Source organism: Macaca nemestrina, chromosome 20 (assembly GCF_043159975.1).
Source record: "Macaca nemestrina isolate mMacNem1 chromosome 20, mMacNem.hap1, whole genome shotgun sequence".
NCBI lineage: Eukaryota > Metazoa > Chordata > Mammalia > Primates > Cercopithecidae > Macaca > Macaca nemestrina.
Window position 1 is genome coordinate 3,874,423 of NC_092144.1, and position 16,367 is coordinate 3,890,789.

At 55.7% G+C, this 16,367-nt stretch overlaps 1 protein-coding gene across 2 annotated transcripts; it reads left to right on the top strand.

Annotated features, from left to right (window-relative positions):
• Positions 1 to 661: 661 nt before the first annotated feature.
• Positions 662 to 16,293, top strand: LOC105487161 (fibronectin type III and SPRY domain containing 1). 2 transcript variants are annotated; one of them, XM_071087565.1, is made up of 13 exons: positions 662 to 826; positions 2,000 to 2,095; positions 2,252 to 2,383; positions 3,997 to 4,098; positions 5,025 to 5,047; positions 5,227 to 5,348; positions 6,925 to 7,134; positions 10,974 to 11,072; positions 12,145 to 12,304; positions 12,671 to 12,750; positions 15,439 to 15,690; positions 15,801 to 15,889; positions 15,985 to 16,293. In XM_071087565.1, exons 1-13 carry the CDS (start codon positions 812 to 814, stop codon positions 16,093 to 16,095), a joined length of 1,491 nt encoding a protein of 496 aa, XP_070943666.1. In that variant the 5' UTR covers positions 662 to 811; the 3' UTR covers positions 16,096 to 16,293. The 2 variants fall into 2 exon arrangements, with proteins under 2 accessions (XP_070943666.1, XP_070943667.1); XM_071087566.1 differs by having other exon boundaries at positions 15,439 to 15,599.
• The last annotated feature ends 74 nt before the right edge of the window (positions 16,294 to 16,367 follow it).

Consider the following 16,367-nt stretch of genomic DNA (forward strand, 5'->3'; position numbering starts at 1 on the left):
GGAGAAGGCCTGCATCGTACGCAGCGTTCCTCTCCACCACAGTGAGGTTCTGCGGTGCCTGTGCCTGCACCTCCCCTGCAGACATACACACCCTCCCAGCCTCCCCTGCCCACTCCTTCCCGTAGTCAGAACATTCTGAAGCTCCACCCTTCCCCCCACCGTCTGCGGAGGGACCCTGGATAGATTAGGTCCCAGGTCCTTCCAAAGCTGGATACAGACATTCTTAGCTTCGCGCCTGGGCTGGCACGGAGACTTCTGGAGGAGCTGTTGGAACCTGGGGCTTTGTGGGGTGTATAGGAGTTTAGTTGTGACATAGGGACAAATGGAAACAAGGCATTGGAGGCTGAACACCCTCTTGGGCAAAAGCCTTAGATTTTCAGTAAATGCAAGACGTGAGAAGGCGGGCTAGACAATTTGAGTAGCAACGGATAACCTGTGTGAGTGAACAAGTGAGGAAACTGAGGCACGGGAGCACTAGAGATGATTCTGACGTCCCACGGCAGGGCCGGGGGTCGAGCCCCCTGTCTTCTGAGCCAAGGCTCTCTCCAGCTCACATATCACCACCGACACAGCCCGGTGAGCCCCAGGCGCTGGACGTGAGGGCTCTCGGCGACGCCAGCGCGGAACTACATTTCCCAGACGGCCGCGGCGGGCGCGCCTGCGCAGTGCGCGCGGTGATGGAGCGCTAACCGGGGGCGCGGCGGCAGCGAGGGCTCGGCGGGCCATTGGCTACCGGCCGCGGCACAGGCAGCTTGGGGACTCAGCGTGCGCGGGGCCCGCGGGCCGGGCCGGGGTGACCTGGGCTGCAGCCATGGAAGAACAGAGGGTAGGACGGGGTGGGGCGGGGTGGGCCCTCTGGGGCGTCGGGGGCGGGGGAGGGGACCAGGTGTTGCCGCAGCGCCCCCACTCCCTCCCCGCCTCCGCCCCAGCTGCTCTGCGGCCGAGGCCCCACCCCGTCGCGACCCCGCCCGGATCTAGCCCCCCACCCCAGTTTGGGACGCAGTCCCCCCGACATCTTGGCTTGGGGCCAGGCACGTGCCTTCTAAGCCCCCCACCCTGCCCAGTATCCCAGTCCCATCCCTGACCCCCATCCCCCACGCCCTCCTTCCTGGCTGCGGACCAGGCATCCCGGCCCCCCGCCCCACCCTCGGAGGACGCCCCGCCAGCTCCGCAGTGCGGACCCCACCGACCCTGCCCCGGGGAAAAGAGCCTGTCGGAAGCCTGGGTCAGAGCAAGAGGCTCCTGAGCAGGATCCTCCCTCCCAGAATACCCTGCCCTTCCCCAAGACCTCCCTGCCCCTCCCCACTTACCTGGCGCCCCTGCATCCCTGGCCCGCAGGTTCCACCTTTGCCCAGGTAATTTCTTTCTCCTTGCTTGTCCTTGTCCCCCAGGTAGGCCCCACCCCTGTTCTGAGGCTAGCCCCTATCCCAGGCTATCCCACCTCCCTGGGATTTTTCTTCCACCGAGAACCCTTTCCCCAGGTTAGCCCATTTTCCAGCAGGCAACCTTTTCCTCTGGGGTTTTCTGTCCCCAGGCTAGCCCCTCGTGCCCCACCTTCAGGATGTAGGTATCGGGTTGTAGCCTTTGTGCTCCAGCACACCTGGTTCGGGCCGGGGTCTGTCCCTTCCTGAGAGGTTCTCTGTGAGCGTCAGTTTCCTCTCCTGTAATATGGGGTAGCTTAGGGCGCCCAGCTGCTATAGGTGAGTTGTATCAGTCCGGAGCTTCACCTCCTGGCTGGTGCCCAAGTTCGAGAACGTGGCAGCCCCCACATGTCCTCTCTGGATCCCTGGAGGGGAGCATGGGTCAGGGAGCCCGGCCAGGCTGAGGGACTCACCTGCCTGCCGTGTGTGTGTACGCGTGTGTGCATTTGTGTATGTGTGTGCATATGTGTGCACGTGTACACGTGTGCGTATACGTGTGTACACGTGTGTGTACCTGTTTGCACACCTGTGTGTACGTGTGTGTGCACCTGTGTCTGTCCACACTTCTGGTGGTGCAGGAGGCCCTGAGGAAGATCATCACAACACTGGCTATGAAGAATGAAGAAATTCAGAGCTTTATCTATTCCCTGAAACAGATGCTGCTGAATGTGGAGGTGAAGGTGGTGGGGGAGGCCTGGGCAGGTGGGGGGAGGGGAGGAGCCTGGAGGGTGCAGCCATAGGAACTGGCCTCTTGCTGTTAATGCCTGTGGGAGGTCTCAGTTTCCCCCTCTGAACACGGGCTTTGGCCAATCCTGGCTGTTCCGACCCAGGCGAACTCGACGAAGGTGCAGGAGGACCTCGAAGCAGAGTTCCAGTCCCTCTTCTCCGTCCTGGAGGAGCTGAAAGAAGGGATGCTTATGAAGATAAAACAGGACCGTGCCAGCCGCACCTACGAGTTGCAGGTGAGGGCCGGGGGCATCTTCCTCTCCCCGCCCACCCCCCTACTCAACAGAACGTAGCTGGCTCTCATCTTCTTCCCAAAACTGGGTGCTTCTTGAGTTTCTGATCTCTCCCCTGACCCCTCCCTGTCCATGGCCGCATCAATGCTCCATCCACCTGTACTCTCTCTTTTTTTGTTGTTTTTTTTTTGAGATGGAGGTCTCGCTCTGTCACCCAGGCTGGAGTGCAGTGGCAAGATCTCGGCTCACTGCAACCTCCACCTCCTGGGTTCAAGTGATACTCCTGCCTCAGCCTCCCAAGTAGCTGGGATTACAGGCACCCGCCACCATACTGGGATAATTTTCGTAATTTTAATAGAGATGGGGTTTCACCGTGTTGGCCAAGCTGGTCTCGAACTCCTGACCTCAGGTGATCCTCCCGCCTCAGCCTCCCAAACTGCTGGGATGACAGGCGTGAGCCCCTGTGCCCAGCCTGCCTGTGCTTTCTCTGAATCCCTTCTCCATCATGGTGTCCCCGCATCTGGCTCAGATCTTCCCCTTCTGTCTTCACTCAGTGCCTCCGGTTTCTCAGCCCTTCCCACTGGCCCCCCAGATCTGAAGGTATCACCTCCACTTATACACCACCCATGGCTCCCGTGGGCTCTCACTCAGACTCCAAGCTGGGGTCACACAGGCTGCATCCAGACCTCCTGGGCAACTTCCTGACATCCCAGATTCCTGTCCCCAGGCAGTCTAGCGCCCTGGAGCCTGGGTGTGGCCTGGGCATGTGAGTTTTTGGTTTGTTTGTGTTTTGAGACAGAGTCTTGTCCTGTCATCCAGGCTGGAGTACAGTGGCGCAATCATGCCTCACTGCAGCCTCCGCCTCCCAGGCTCAAGCGATCCTCCCACCTCAGCCTCCCAAGTAGCTGGGACCACGGGAAGGTGCCACTACTACCAGCTAATTTTTGTATTTTTTGGTGGAGACTGGTTTTCACCATGTTGCCTAGACTCGTCTTGAACTCCTGGGCTCAAGCGATCTTTCTGCCTTGTCCTCCCAAATTGCTGGGATTACGGATATGAGCCACTGCACCTGGCTCATGTGAGTTTTTTTTGTTCTGTTTTTTTTTTTTTTTTTTTTTTTGAGATGGAGTGTCGCTCTGTCACCCAGGCTGGATCAGTGGCACAATCTTAGCTCACTGCAACCTCTGCCTCCCAGGTTCAAGCGATTCTCCTGCCTCAGCTTCCCGAGTAGCTGGGATTACAGGTGCACACCACCACACCCAGTTAATTTTTTCTACATTTAGTAGAGATGGGATTTCACCGTGTTGGCCAGGCTTGTCTTGAACTCCTGACCTCAGGTGATCCTCCCGCCTCAGCCACCCAGAGTGCTGGGATTACAGGCATGAGCCACCGCACCCAGCCTTATGTGAGTTTTTAAGGAAGGAATTCCCCATGGATTCTGTTCTGCTCCCGGAGCCCAGCCCCATTTGGTGGGGCGCTTGAGGCTCCAATCTCCGTCTCTCACCTGGAGTTCGAGAAGGGCGTGGTACCCTGGATTCTGAATGGGGTGGGGAGCCCTCGGGGGGCCTGAGGCAGTGGGGTGAGTTGTCCCCTCCTTTGGTGCCTGGTGTCCACAGAACCAGCTGGCTGCCTGCACGCGGGCCCTGGAGAGCTCCGAGGAGCTTCTGGAGACAGCCAACCAGACTCTCCAGGCCATGGACCGCGAGGATTTTCCTCAGGTGGGTGCCTGTGATGCTGCCAGGCAAAGAACGATGCGCCCGGTCACGTTCGCATTTCAGGTGAACAAGCACATTTTTAGTGTAAGTGTAGCCCACCCATGCGATACTTAGCCAAAGCACATACTGATACCAAGAAAGTGTCCAGGCCGGGCGCAGTGGATACACCTGTAATCCCAGCACTTTGGGAGACCAAGGCGGGTGGATCAGCTGAGGTCACGAGTTAAAGACCAGCCTGGCCAACATGGCGAAGCCCCGTCTCTACTAAAAATACAAAAATTAGCTAGATGTGGTGGTGGGCGCCTGTAATCCCAGCTACTTGGGAGGCTGAGGTGGGAGAATCGCTTGAACCTGGGAGGCAGAGGTTGCCGTGAGCTGAGACTGTGCCACTGTATTCCAGACTGGGCAACAGAGCGAGACTTCATCTCAAAACAAAAAAAAGAAAAGAAAAGAAAGAAAGCGTTCAGGCTGGGTGCAGTGGCTCATGCCTGTAATACCTGCAGTTTGGGAGGCCAAGGCAGGAGGATTGCTTGAGGCCAGAAGTTTCAGACCAACATGGGCAACATAGTGAAACCCCATCTCTACAAAAAATAAAGTTATTGGCTGGGTGCGGTGGCTCACGCCTATAATCCCAGCACTTTGGGAGGCTGAGGCAGGCGGATCACGAGGTCAAGAGATCGAGACCATCTTGGTTAACACGGTGAAACCCCGTCTCTACTAAATATGCAAAAAGTTAGCCGAGCATGGTGGTGGGCACCTGAGGTCCCAGCTACTCGGGAAGCTGAGGCAGGAGGATGGTGTGAACCCGGAAGGTGGAGGTTGCAGTGAGCTGAGATCACCCCATTGCACTCCAGCCTGGGCGACAGCAAGACTCCGTCTCAAAAAAAAAAAAAAGAAATCTTTGAATGTTGTTCTGTTCCTCTCTCTAGGCTGCCAAGCAAATCAAAGATGGGTAAGACGCTGGGGTCTGGCCCCCACCCCACTTCCCTGCCCCTGGTGTGAAGACAGGGGCCGCCTGGTGAGGGTGTCTCAGCCCAGAGCCCCAGACGGGAGCCCTGGGGAGGGGCCCGCTTGCACCACAGATGACCAGGTCTGGGCCCCCGCGCAACGTCTGCCACCTCCTTCCCGCAGAGTGACCATGGCCCCTGCCTTCCGGCTATCACTGAAAGCGAAGGTCAGTGACAACATGAGTCACCTCATGGTGGACTTCGCACAAGAGCGGCAGATGCTACAGGCACTCAAGTTTCTGCCTGGTGAGAGGGGCACGCACTGGAGGGCCAGGACTTCCGGGGAATGACCTGGGAGGCTGTGAGGCCCTGAAACAGGACCTGGAGTAAGGTGGACGGCCAGGTGTCTGAATTCTACCTGGGGGAGGTGGAGCCCTAATAATTCCACGCCCTGTGGGGGGTGGAGTCCTCATGAAGCCCCACCCCTGGGTGGAGTCATGGGAAGACCCCACCCACTGGGTAGTGGCATCCTGGGAAAACTCTGTCCTCAGGAATGGAGCCCTGGGAATACCACGTCCCGGATGGGGGGGGAGTATTCATCAAGCCCCGCCCATGGGTGGAGCTATCAGAAAGCCCCACCCACCAGGGGGTGAGGTCCTGGGAAAACTCTGTCCCCAGGGGAGGAGCCATAAGAACACCACACCCTGTTGGGGGGGGGTCTCATGAAGTCCCGCCCATGGGTGGAGGCATCAGGAAGCCACACCCACCAAGGGGTGCAGTCCTGGGAAAACTTTGTCCCCCGAGGGTGGAGCCCTGAGGATACCATGTGCTTGGGGGAGTGGAGTCCTCCCGAGACCTCCTCCCTGGATACAGCCATGAGAAGGGCACACCCACCACATGGTAGCTCCTGGGAAAACCCTGTCCGCAGGGGTGGAGCCCTGAGAAGGCCATGCGCCCTAGGAGAAATGGGCTGAGAACCCAACCTGTCTATGATGCAGCCTCAAAGAAAGTCACGCCGGGCGCGGTGGCTGAAGCCTGTAATCCCAGCACTTTGGGAGGCTGAGACGGGCGGATCACGAGGTCAGGAGATCGAGACCATCCTGGCTAACACGGTGAAACCCCGTCTCTACTAAAAAATACAAAAAACTAGCCGGGCGAGGTGGCGGGCGCCTGTAGTCCCAGCTACTCGGGAGGCTGAGGCAGGAGAATGGCTTAAACCCGGGAGGCGGAGCTTGCAGTGAGCCGAGATCGCGCCACTGCACTCCAGCCTGGGTGACAGAGCCAGACTCCGTCTCAAAAAAAAAAAAAAAAAAAAAAAAAGAAAGTCACATCCCTCATTGGCAGATAATTTGGAATAATTCTGCCCCTAAATGATGGAATCCCGAGAAAGCTCAGCCCTCCCCCCACCCGCTGATGGAACCTTAGAGTCTCCATGGCTGGGCACGGTGGCTCACGCCTGTAATCCCAACACTTTGGGAGGTCGAGGCGGGTAGATCACCTGAGGTCAGGAGTTCAAGACCAGCCTGGCCAACATGGTGAAACCCCGACTCTACTAAAAATACAAAAAATTAGCTGAGTGTGGTGGCGCATGCCTGTAATCCCAGCTACTCGGGAGGCTGAGGCAGGAGAATCGCTTGAACCAGGGAGTCAGAGGTTGCAGTGAGCCAAGATCGTGCCACTGGACTCCAGCCTGGGTGACAAGAGAAAGACTCTGTCTCCAAAAAACAAAAAGTCTCCACCCCCGCAAGCGTGGAACCCCCCCAAAATTGGGGGCCATGCCCCCAAAAGTGTCCCTCATGTAGTTGGGCGGCACTGCAGCAAGCCCCCTGCCCCCTGCACCAGGCACAGAACCCTGACCCCCTCTCCCTTCCGTCCGGGGCAGTGCCCAGCGCGCCGGTGATTGACCTGGCCGAGTCCCTGGTGGCAGATAACTGTGTGACCCTGGTGTGGCGCATGCCGGATGAGGACAGCAAGATTGACCACTACGTGCTGGAGTACCGGCGGACCAACTTCGAGGGCCCGCCCCGTCTCAAGGAGGACCAGCCCTGGATGGTCATCGAGGGAATCCGGCAGACAGAGTACACTCTGACAGGTAAGGGCAGCGTGCGCCAGCTCCGCCCAGCTGTGAACAGCAACCCCTTCCAGGCTGCCGTCTCGCCATCAGTCACTGGGGGCCTTGGGCACGATCCCCAAGACTCACAGAGTCTGGAAGCAGCCTGAGGAGGCGGATCAGAAGTATGAGACAGTGGCCGGGCGCGGTGGCTCAAGCCTGTAATCCCAGCACTTTGGGAGGCTGAAGTGGGCGGATCACCTGAGGTCAGGAGTTCAAACCAGCCTGGCCAATATGGTGAAACCCCGTCTCTACTAAAAATACAAAAAAAATTAACTGGGCATGGTATCAGGCACCTGGAATCCCAGCTACTCGGGAGGCTGAGACGGGAGAATCGCTTGAACCAGGAAGGCGGAGGTGGCACTGAGCCAAGATCACGCTATGCCCTCGCACGAGATGCCCTCCAGCCTGGGCAACAAGAGCGAAACTCATCTCAGAAATAATAATAATAATAATAATGAATATATTTTTCTAGACATGGGATCTTGCCATTTCCCTAGGCTGGTCTCCAACTCCTGGCCTCAAGCAGTCCTGCCTCAGCCTCCCAAATAGCTGGGTACTGTCCTCGGAGCAGGGCACAACACAGACAGTAATCTTTTCCCTCCTGGAGCTAGCATTCTGGATTCACCCTCCAAGTATTTGGGGTCCTCCTTGGCAGTTAAAGAAACTGAAAGCAGGCCGGGCGCGGTGGCTCAAGCCTGTAATCCCAGCACTTTGGGAGGCCGAGATGGGCGGATCACGAGGTCAGGAGATCGAGACCATCCTGGCTAACACGGTGAAACCCCGTCTCTACTAAAAAATACAAAAAACTAGCCGGGCGAGGTGGCGGGCGCCTGTAGTCCCAGCTACTCGGGAGGCTGAGGCAGGAGAATGGCGGGAACCCGGGAGGCGGAGCTTGCAGTGAGCTGAGATCCGGCCACAGCACTCCAGCCTGGGCGACAGAGCAAGACTCCGCCTCAAAAAAAAAAAAAAAAAAAAAAAAGAAACTGAAAGCTGACCAGGCATGGTGGCTCAATCCTGTAATACAGCACTTTGGGAGGCTGAGGCAAGAGGATTGCTTGAGGCCGGGAGCTGGAGACTAGCTTGGGTAACAAAGCAAGAGCCCATCTATAAAAAAAATTTTTTTTTTTAAAGTTATCTGAGCATGGTGGTCCCAGCTACCAAGGGAGGCTAAAGTGGGAGGATTGTTTGAGCGCAACAGTTGTAGACTACAGTGAGCCATGACTGCACCACCGCACTCCAGCCTGAACAACAGGGCGAGAGACCCTGTCTCTACAAAACAGAGAGAGAGAGAGAGAGAAAAGGAAGGAAGGGAGGGAGGGAAACCCAAGGAATCCACTCAGCTGTTGGAGGTAGGGTCTGAAGGGGGAAAGCCTCATGAGATTAAAAAGCCATCCTGGCCGGGTGCGGTGGCTCACGCTGTAATCCCAGCACTTTGGGAGGCTGAGGCGGGTGGATCCCTTGAAGTCAGGAGCTCAAGACCAGCCTGGCCAGCGTGGTAAAACCCTGTCTCTACTAAAAATGCAAAAACATTAGCCGGGTGTGGTGGCGGATGCCTGTAATCCCAGCGACTCAGGAGGCTGAGGAGTGAGAATCACTTGAACCTGGGAGGGGAGGCTGCAGTGAGCAGAGATCGCGCCACTACACTCCAGCTTGGGCAACAGAGGGAGACTCCGTCTCAAAAAAAAAAAAAAAAAAAAAGCCATCCTGATCGGGGAAACCCTCAGGGGCGGGGAGAAGCTGGCTGAAGGGTTAACTGTCCACATTCTCTAGCTGCTTTTGGGCTGTAATCAGCCGGCTGGTTATCTGTAATTAGCATACAAGGTTAATCATGAGCTCGCTAATTGCAGGGGAAAAAGTCACCAGCCGCAGGAGAGCTTGCGAACAGCTATTGGCTTATCCTTCTCTTGAGAATCAAAATAAACACACCCCTTTTATTTGTTGTAAATAGGATTCCTCAAATCCCTCCTCCAAGCGTCCCCGCCTTTTGGTTTTGTTTTCTGGTAACTTTGTATTTTGAAATAAATATAGATTCACAGGGAGTTGCCAAAACAACTAATACAAAAAGTACAGAGAGGACCCATGTAGTTAGCATAAAACCCGGGAAATGGACACGGGTGCAGTGGACTCACATCTTACCAGTTTTTTTTTTTTTTTTTTTTTTTGAGATGGAGTCTTGCTCTGTCACCCAGGCTGGAGTACAGTGGCGCAATCTCGGCTCACTGTAAGCTCTGCCTCCGGGATTCCCGCCATTCTCCTGCCTCAGCCTCCTGAGTAGCTGGGACTGCAGGCGCCCGCCACCACGCCCGGCTAATTTTTTGTATTTTTAGTAGAGACGGGGTTTCACCGTGTTAACCAGGATGGTCTCGATCTCCTGACCTCGTGATCCACCTGCCTCGGCCTCCCAAAGTGCTGGGATTACAGGCGTGAGCCACCGCGCCCGGCCACCAGTTTTTTGTGTTTTGTTTTGTTTTTTGTTTGTTTTTTTTTTGAGACACCTGAGTCTCGCTCTGTTGCCCAGGCTGGAGTGCAGTGGCGTGATCTCAGCTCACTGCAACCTCTGCCTCCTGGGTTCAAGCAATTCTCCTGTCTCAGCCTCCCTAGTAGCTGGGATTATAGGCGTGAGCCACCGCGCTCGACCTTTTTTTTTTTAAAGACAGCTTCTTGCTAGGTAGCACATGCTGGACTGCAGTGATGCAATCATAGCTCACTGCAGCTTCAACCTCTTGGGCTCACATGCTCCTCCTCCCTCAGCCTTCTGATTAACCGGGACTACAGGTGTGCACCCACCACACCTGGCTAACTTTTTTTGTGGGGGGATGGAGTTTTACTCTGTCACCCAGGCTGGAGTGCAGTGGCGTGATCTTGGCTCACTGCAACCTCTGCCTCCGGGTTCAAGCGATTCTCCTGCTGCAGCCTCCTGAGTAGCTGTGATTACAGGCACCACCCACCCCCCAGCCGCCCATTTTCATATTTTTAGTAGAGATGGGGTTTCATCATGTTGGCCAGGCTGGTCTTGAACTCCTGACCTCAAGTGATCTGCCCACCTTGGCCTTCCAAAGTGCTGACATTACAGGCGTGAGCACCCAGACTGGTCTTGAACTCCTGACCTCAAGTGATCTGCCCACCTTGGCCTTCCAAAGTGCTGACATTACAGGCGTGAGCACCCAGACTAATTTTTTATGTTTTATTATTTATTTATTTGAGACAGAATCTCAAATAAATGTGTCGCCCAGGCTGGAGTGCAGTGGTGCAGTACAAATCTCTGTATTTTGTGACAGGATCTGAAAGCATCCTGATTGGTCTATGTGAGTTGGAGGTAGAGTCAAGTAATTCATAGCCCCTCAGGGAGAGGAGGGCAAGGATGGTTTCTCAGGGATAGGATGTTTATTTTTTATTTTTTATTTTTTCTTGAGACGGAGTTTTGCTCTTGTTGCCCAGGCTGGAGTTCAATGGCATGATCATGGCTCACCGCAACCTCTGCCTCCCGGGTTCAAGCAATTCTCCTGTCTCAGTCTCCTGAGTAGCTGGGACTACAGGCATGCGCCACCATGCCCGGCTAATTTTGTATTTTTAGTAGAGATGGGGTTTCATCATGTTGGTCAGGCTGGTCTTGAACTCCCAACCTCAGGTGATCCGCGTGCCTCGGCCTCCCAGAGCGCTGGGATTACAGGCGTGAGCCACTGCGTGTGGCCAGGTAAGGTGTTTATAAGGTGGTTCTTTGAATGGCGTTGGGAATCACAGTGGGACATGACAGCTTTAACCCATGACTCAGAGTCTCAGGGAATACACGGTGTTGAAATGCCTCTCTTGCCTCCCAGGTCTCAAGTTTGACATGAAATACATGAACTTCCGCGTGAAGGCCTGTAACAAGGCAGTTGCAGGAGAGTTCTCTGAGCCGGTGACTCTGGAGACACCAGGTGACTGGCTTCTACCCTTGCCCTACCTTTGACTCCATGGCCCTTTCCTCCCACGGCCCCCAGAGACCATGAGAATCCTCAAAGCAGGGCAACTTTGTTGCCCTGGCTGCCAGGAAGCTCAAAGCTCCGTCCACAGTGGCTTCCTTGGCCTGAGTATCTACTATAACCCTGTTTTTGTCCTTTGCTTCTGAGGTTTACCCCAGTGTATCTCGATGGTTTTTATATACAGCCACACACACCCTCTCTTTGCCCAAAAATAGATAAGTCTTCTGTAGAGCTGGGGATGAGATTTGAGTAGTGAAGACCGATTCCAGAACCTTTCACAGTGACACCTTCGCATGCCCTGCTAGGAAGTCCCTCTGAAATCTAGGCTAACTCCCTCGTGCTGTAGCCCAGCCCCTTTCTTGGGATTAGCCCTCCATGGAAGCACAGGGTAGTGCAGTTGGCTTGAAAATGCCTCCAGAGGTCGGGCGCAGTGGCTCACGCCTGTGATCCCAGCACTTTGGGAGGCTGAGGTGGGCGGATCACAAGGTCAGGAGTTCGAAACCAGCCTGGCCAATATGGTGAAACCCCGTCTCTACTGAAAATACAAACATTAGCTGGGTGTGGTGGTGGGCACCTGTAGTCCCAGCTACTTGGGAGGCTGAGGCAGGAGAACTGCTTGAACCCAGGAGGCGGAGGTTGCAGTGAGCCAAGATTGTGCCACTGCACTCCAGCCTGAGTAACAGAGCGAGACTCCGTCTCCAAACAAAAAAAAAGAAAATGCCTTCAGACCCGGGAGGGAGGCCTTTAGGCCACAACCCTCGGCCTTCGCGCCTCTGGCTCCATGTTCTGTCCCCTCTGCCCTTTGCCATATGGTCTCTCCTGTTGTCTTTCTGCTGGTCCGTCTCTATATCTGTCTCTCTCTGAGCCTTTGTTGGTCTCTCTGTCTCCGTCTTGGACCCTTGTCTCCTCGGCTCTCTGATTCTCTGTCCCTGTCTTGGTCTGTCTTGGTCACTGTCTGTCTCTCTGTCTCTCTCTGTGTCTCTCCGGGTTTCCCATCTCTGTGACTCCCACGTCTGCCCGGCCCCAGCGTTCATGTTCCGCCTGGATGCGTCCACATCCCACCAGAACCTGCGGGTGGATGATCTCTCCGTGGAGTGGGACGCTATGGGCGGGAAGGTGCAGGATATCAAGGCTCGCGAGAAAGATGGCAAGGGGCGGACGGCGTCTCCCATCAATTCCCCGGCCAGGTAGCCTGCCCCCTCCCCTCCCTAAGTCTCTGGTGGAGAAGATCAATCTGGACATGGACACAGAGCCCAGTGTGGTCACAGCTGGGGTGGAGAGGGGACCCAGGGCTGGGGGAACCCAGAGAGGGAATGAGGGGAGAGGAGATTTTGAGTGGGGTTTTGATGGGTAAATAGGAGTTTCCCAGATGACAGAGGGCACAGGCATATTCTGACATAAACATGAGATGCTAGATATATAGAAAGAGCCAAATACTGCCAGAGATTGACCCAACATCCACAGTGGCTGGGGTGGACTAGGGGAGCCATACCCTGGGAGAGATGAGTGTTAAACTGAGTCTCCTGAAACTGCCTACTCCCTGCCCACCACAGAGGTACTCCATCTCCCAAGAGGATGCCCTCAGGTCGTGGGGGACGGGACCGCTTCACCGCTGAGTCCTACACAGTGCTGGGTAAGGAAGGGGAGAAAAAAGGGGAGAGGGGAGTTTTGGGCAGGGGCCTAATGGTGGGGGTTGAGGGAGAAGCTTTGCCTTTGGCTGCGGAAACAGGCAGCCATCAGCAAATCTGCTCCCGGAATAATAGGTTGTTCTGTCACTGCTGAAAAGGAAATATTTGGGGATAAGGGATTGCTGGGGAAAGCCAGAATTTATGGAGTGAAGGAAAGAGACTGTGGATCAGATGGTGCCTGGGCAGGAGCTTGGGGGCAATTGTCTGAACTCCGTGGAGTATCTGGGACTTGGGGAGTAGCTGGAATTTGAGGATTAGCTGGGATTTGAGGAGTAGCTGGGATTTGAGGAGTAGCTGGAAAGAATGGTTGCCTGTAGAGCAGCTGGGTTTGTGGGGAAGCTGAAGCCAGGCAGGAGTTTTGGGGGATTGTCTGAGGGTATGTGGAGGAGCCAGAGAGAGCAGCCTGAAGAGAAGTCAATAGCAGCATAGGAATGATTGGATCCTGTGAAGAAGAAGCTGGAGTTAGTGGAGGAACTGGAGTTTAGGGGAACTGCTACTGTTCAGAATAGAGCTGGAGAAAGAGGCTAAAGTATGAGGAAGTCAGTGTGGTCAGGAATATCTAGGGAGAAGGAAGTTAGGGGGTAGCTGGGGTTATGAGGATAAGCTAGGGCCTGAGGGGAAGTTATGGTTCTGTGGGGATCTAGATTTTCTTGGGAGCACCAGGGATTGGTGAGAGTTTGGTTTAGGGAGAAGCAGAAGATACAGGGAGTTGTCATTGGAGTTGCTGAGATTTGTGAGAGAGAAACAGAGAGAAAGAGAGAGACATAACCCTTGGGAAAGGGCCTGGATAATTTGTGATTTGGGGAGTAGCTGAGATCAGGGAGGAGCAGACCTGGAGAAGACATGTATATAGAGGTTCATTTTGTATCTGGAGAGGAGCTGAGATATGATACAAAGATCGACTGTGATCTGGGAGGGGCAAGAGTATGAGGAGAAGCTGAAGCTCGTGGAATACCTGCACTGGGTGAAGGAGTAGCTGAGATGGCAAGAACCTGGATCTGGGGCCTGGAGAGGATCTCAGCTCTGGAGAGAATCTGGACTGTGTACAGAGCTGAAGCCAAGGGGTATCCCAATTCAGAGGGTTCCTGGAGAGTGTAATGGAGGTTTGAGGAACACCTGGATTCCAGGAGGAGCTGAGGCCTGGAGAGTATCTGGCTTGAGGAATGCCTTGGGGGAACTTCTGGCCTCAGCAGTAGCTGAGACCTGGGAGAACCTGCCTTCCACGCGGAGTTGGGGTCTGGATAGAATCTGGATTCAGAGAGCAGGAGGAGGGAGTCTTGAGTCCTGAGGAGTATCTGAACTCTGTCACAGCCAGGAGCTAGAGGGAGCTTCTAGACTCTGCCAGAGCCAAGAAGTAGGGGGAGCATCTGGACCCTGCCAGAGCTGGGAACTGGGGGGAGCATCTGGACTCGAGGAGGACTTGAGGGCTGTGGGAACACTATGAGTCTTCCAGGAACAAGGGTTTGAGGATGATCTAGTTTCTGGGAAGAACTGAGGGGCATTTGGACATGGGGAGGAACTGAAGGAAGTTTCTATGGCCTGGAGGAGTCTGGAAGGAGTAGCTTGGGCTTGTAGAGAATCTGAAAGGAGTAACTGAAGCTTGGGGAGTGTCTGGGCCTACTAAATTTCTGGAGGAAGTTGATAAAGCTTAGGAGTATCTGGGGGGAATACCCAGGAATCAAGGAATATTAGGAGGGAATAGATGGGACTTGAGGAGCATCTGGAGGGGAATCACTGGGACTGAGGAGTATCTGGGGGGAATAGCTGGGACTGAGGAGTATCTGGGGGGAATAGCTGGGACTGAGGAGTATCTGGGGAAATAGCTGGGACTGAGGAGCATCTGGGGGAAATAGCTGGGACTGAGGAGCATCTGGGGGAAATAGCTGGGACTGAGGAGTATCTGGGGGAAATAGCTGGGACTGAGGAGTATCTGGGAGAAATAGCTGGGACTGAGGAGTATCTGGGGGAAATAGCTGGGACTGAGGCATATCTGGGGGAAATAGCTGGGACTGAGGCGTATCTGGGGGAAGTAGCTGGGACTGAGGCGAATCTGGAGGGGAATAGCTGGGACTTGAGGAGCATCTAGAGGGGAATCGCTGGGACCGAGGAGTATCTGGAGGGGAATTGCTGGGACCAAGGGGTATCTGGGGGAAATAGCTGGGACCCTGAAGAGTATCTGGGGGAAATAGCTGAACTCGAGGAGTATTTGGGGGAAATAGCTTGGACTCTCAGGCATATCTGGGGGTAATACCTGGGATCCCAAGGAGTATCTGGGGGGAATAACTGGGGTCTGAGGATACTTGGAGGGAATAGCAGGGACAGTGGAGTATCTGAAGGGAATAGCTGGAGCCCAAGGAGTATCTGGGGGGAATAGCTGGAGCCTAAGGAGTATCTGGAGGGAAAACTGGAGCCCAAGGAGTATCTGGAGGGAATAGCTGGGGCCAAAGGAGTGTCTGGGGGGAATAGATGGGAACTTGAGGAGTATCTGGGGGGTACAGCTAGGAACCTGAGGGGTATCTGAAGGGAGCAGCTATGGTGTAGGGAGCACCTTGGGGGCTGGCCCTTTGTGGAAGGGCATCTGTGGCCCAGTTCTATCCAGTTCCCCTGTTCACCCCTCCTGCCCTGCGCCACAGGGGACACGCTGATCGACGGCGGGGAGCATTACTGGGAGGTGCGCTACGAGCCGGACAGCAAGGCGTTCGGTGTGGGCGTGGCCTACCGCAGCCTGGGCCGCTTCGAACAACTGGGCAAGACGGCCGCCTCCTGGTGCCTGCATGTCAACAATTGGCTGCAGGTCAGCTTCACGGCCAAGCATGCCAACAAGGTCAAGGTGCTGGACGCCCCCGTGCCCGACTGCCTGGGTGTGCACTGTGACTTCCACCAAGGTGACCCCAAGCCCCAGCTGCCGTCTCTGGCTGCCCCTGCCTGAGTCCCCTCCCTCTTCCCCCATCCCACTTCTGACCGTTCCCACTGTCACTCTGTCCCCCCACCCCAGGCCTCCTGTCCTTTTACAACGCCCGCACCAAACAAGTGTTGCACACTTTCAAGACCAGGTTCACACAGCCCCTGCTGCCTGCTTTCACGGTGAGCTGCCCTCCGCGGCCCAGGGGGAAGAGAGGGTGGTACGGGCGCTGGGGTTCGAAGCGGAGCCCCTCCCACCTCCCCCTGCTCTCCCTCAGGTATGGTGTGGCAGCTTCCAGGTGACGACAGGCCTGCAGGTCCCCAGTTCTGTGCGCTGCCTGCAAAAGCGAGGCAGTGCTACCAGCAGCTCCAACACCAGCCTCACCTAGGCCCCCAGGCACCCACCCAGCTGGAGTGTTCTTGGGGGAGCCGCTGCCAGGCCCAGGCTGCTGGAGCCAGGCACCCTACTCTGTCATTTGCTGCTTGGAGCCTTAACTCTGGATGGGGGGTCACCAAGAGGGAGCGGGCACCCTGGCGGGCCCTCCTCCCCACCTCACCTCTTAATAAAGGTCAAACACTGGCCAGGCCAGGCCGCGGTGCTGGTTCTTCGGGCCTGGGTGGTCCTCTCTGCTGTGTGGCACTGGGACCTCAGCCTTCCTGG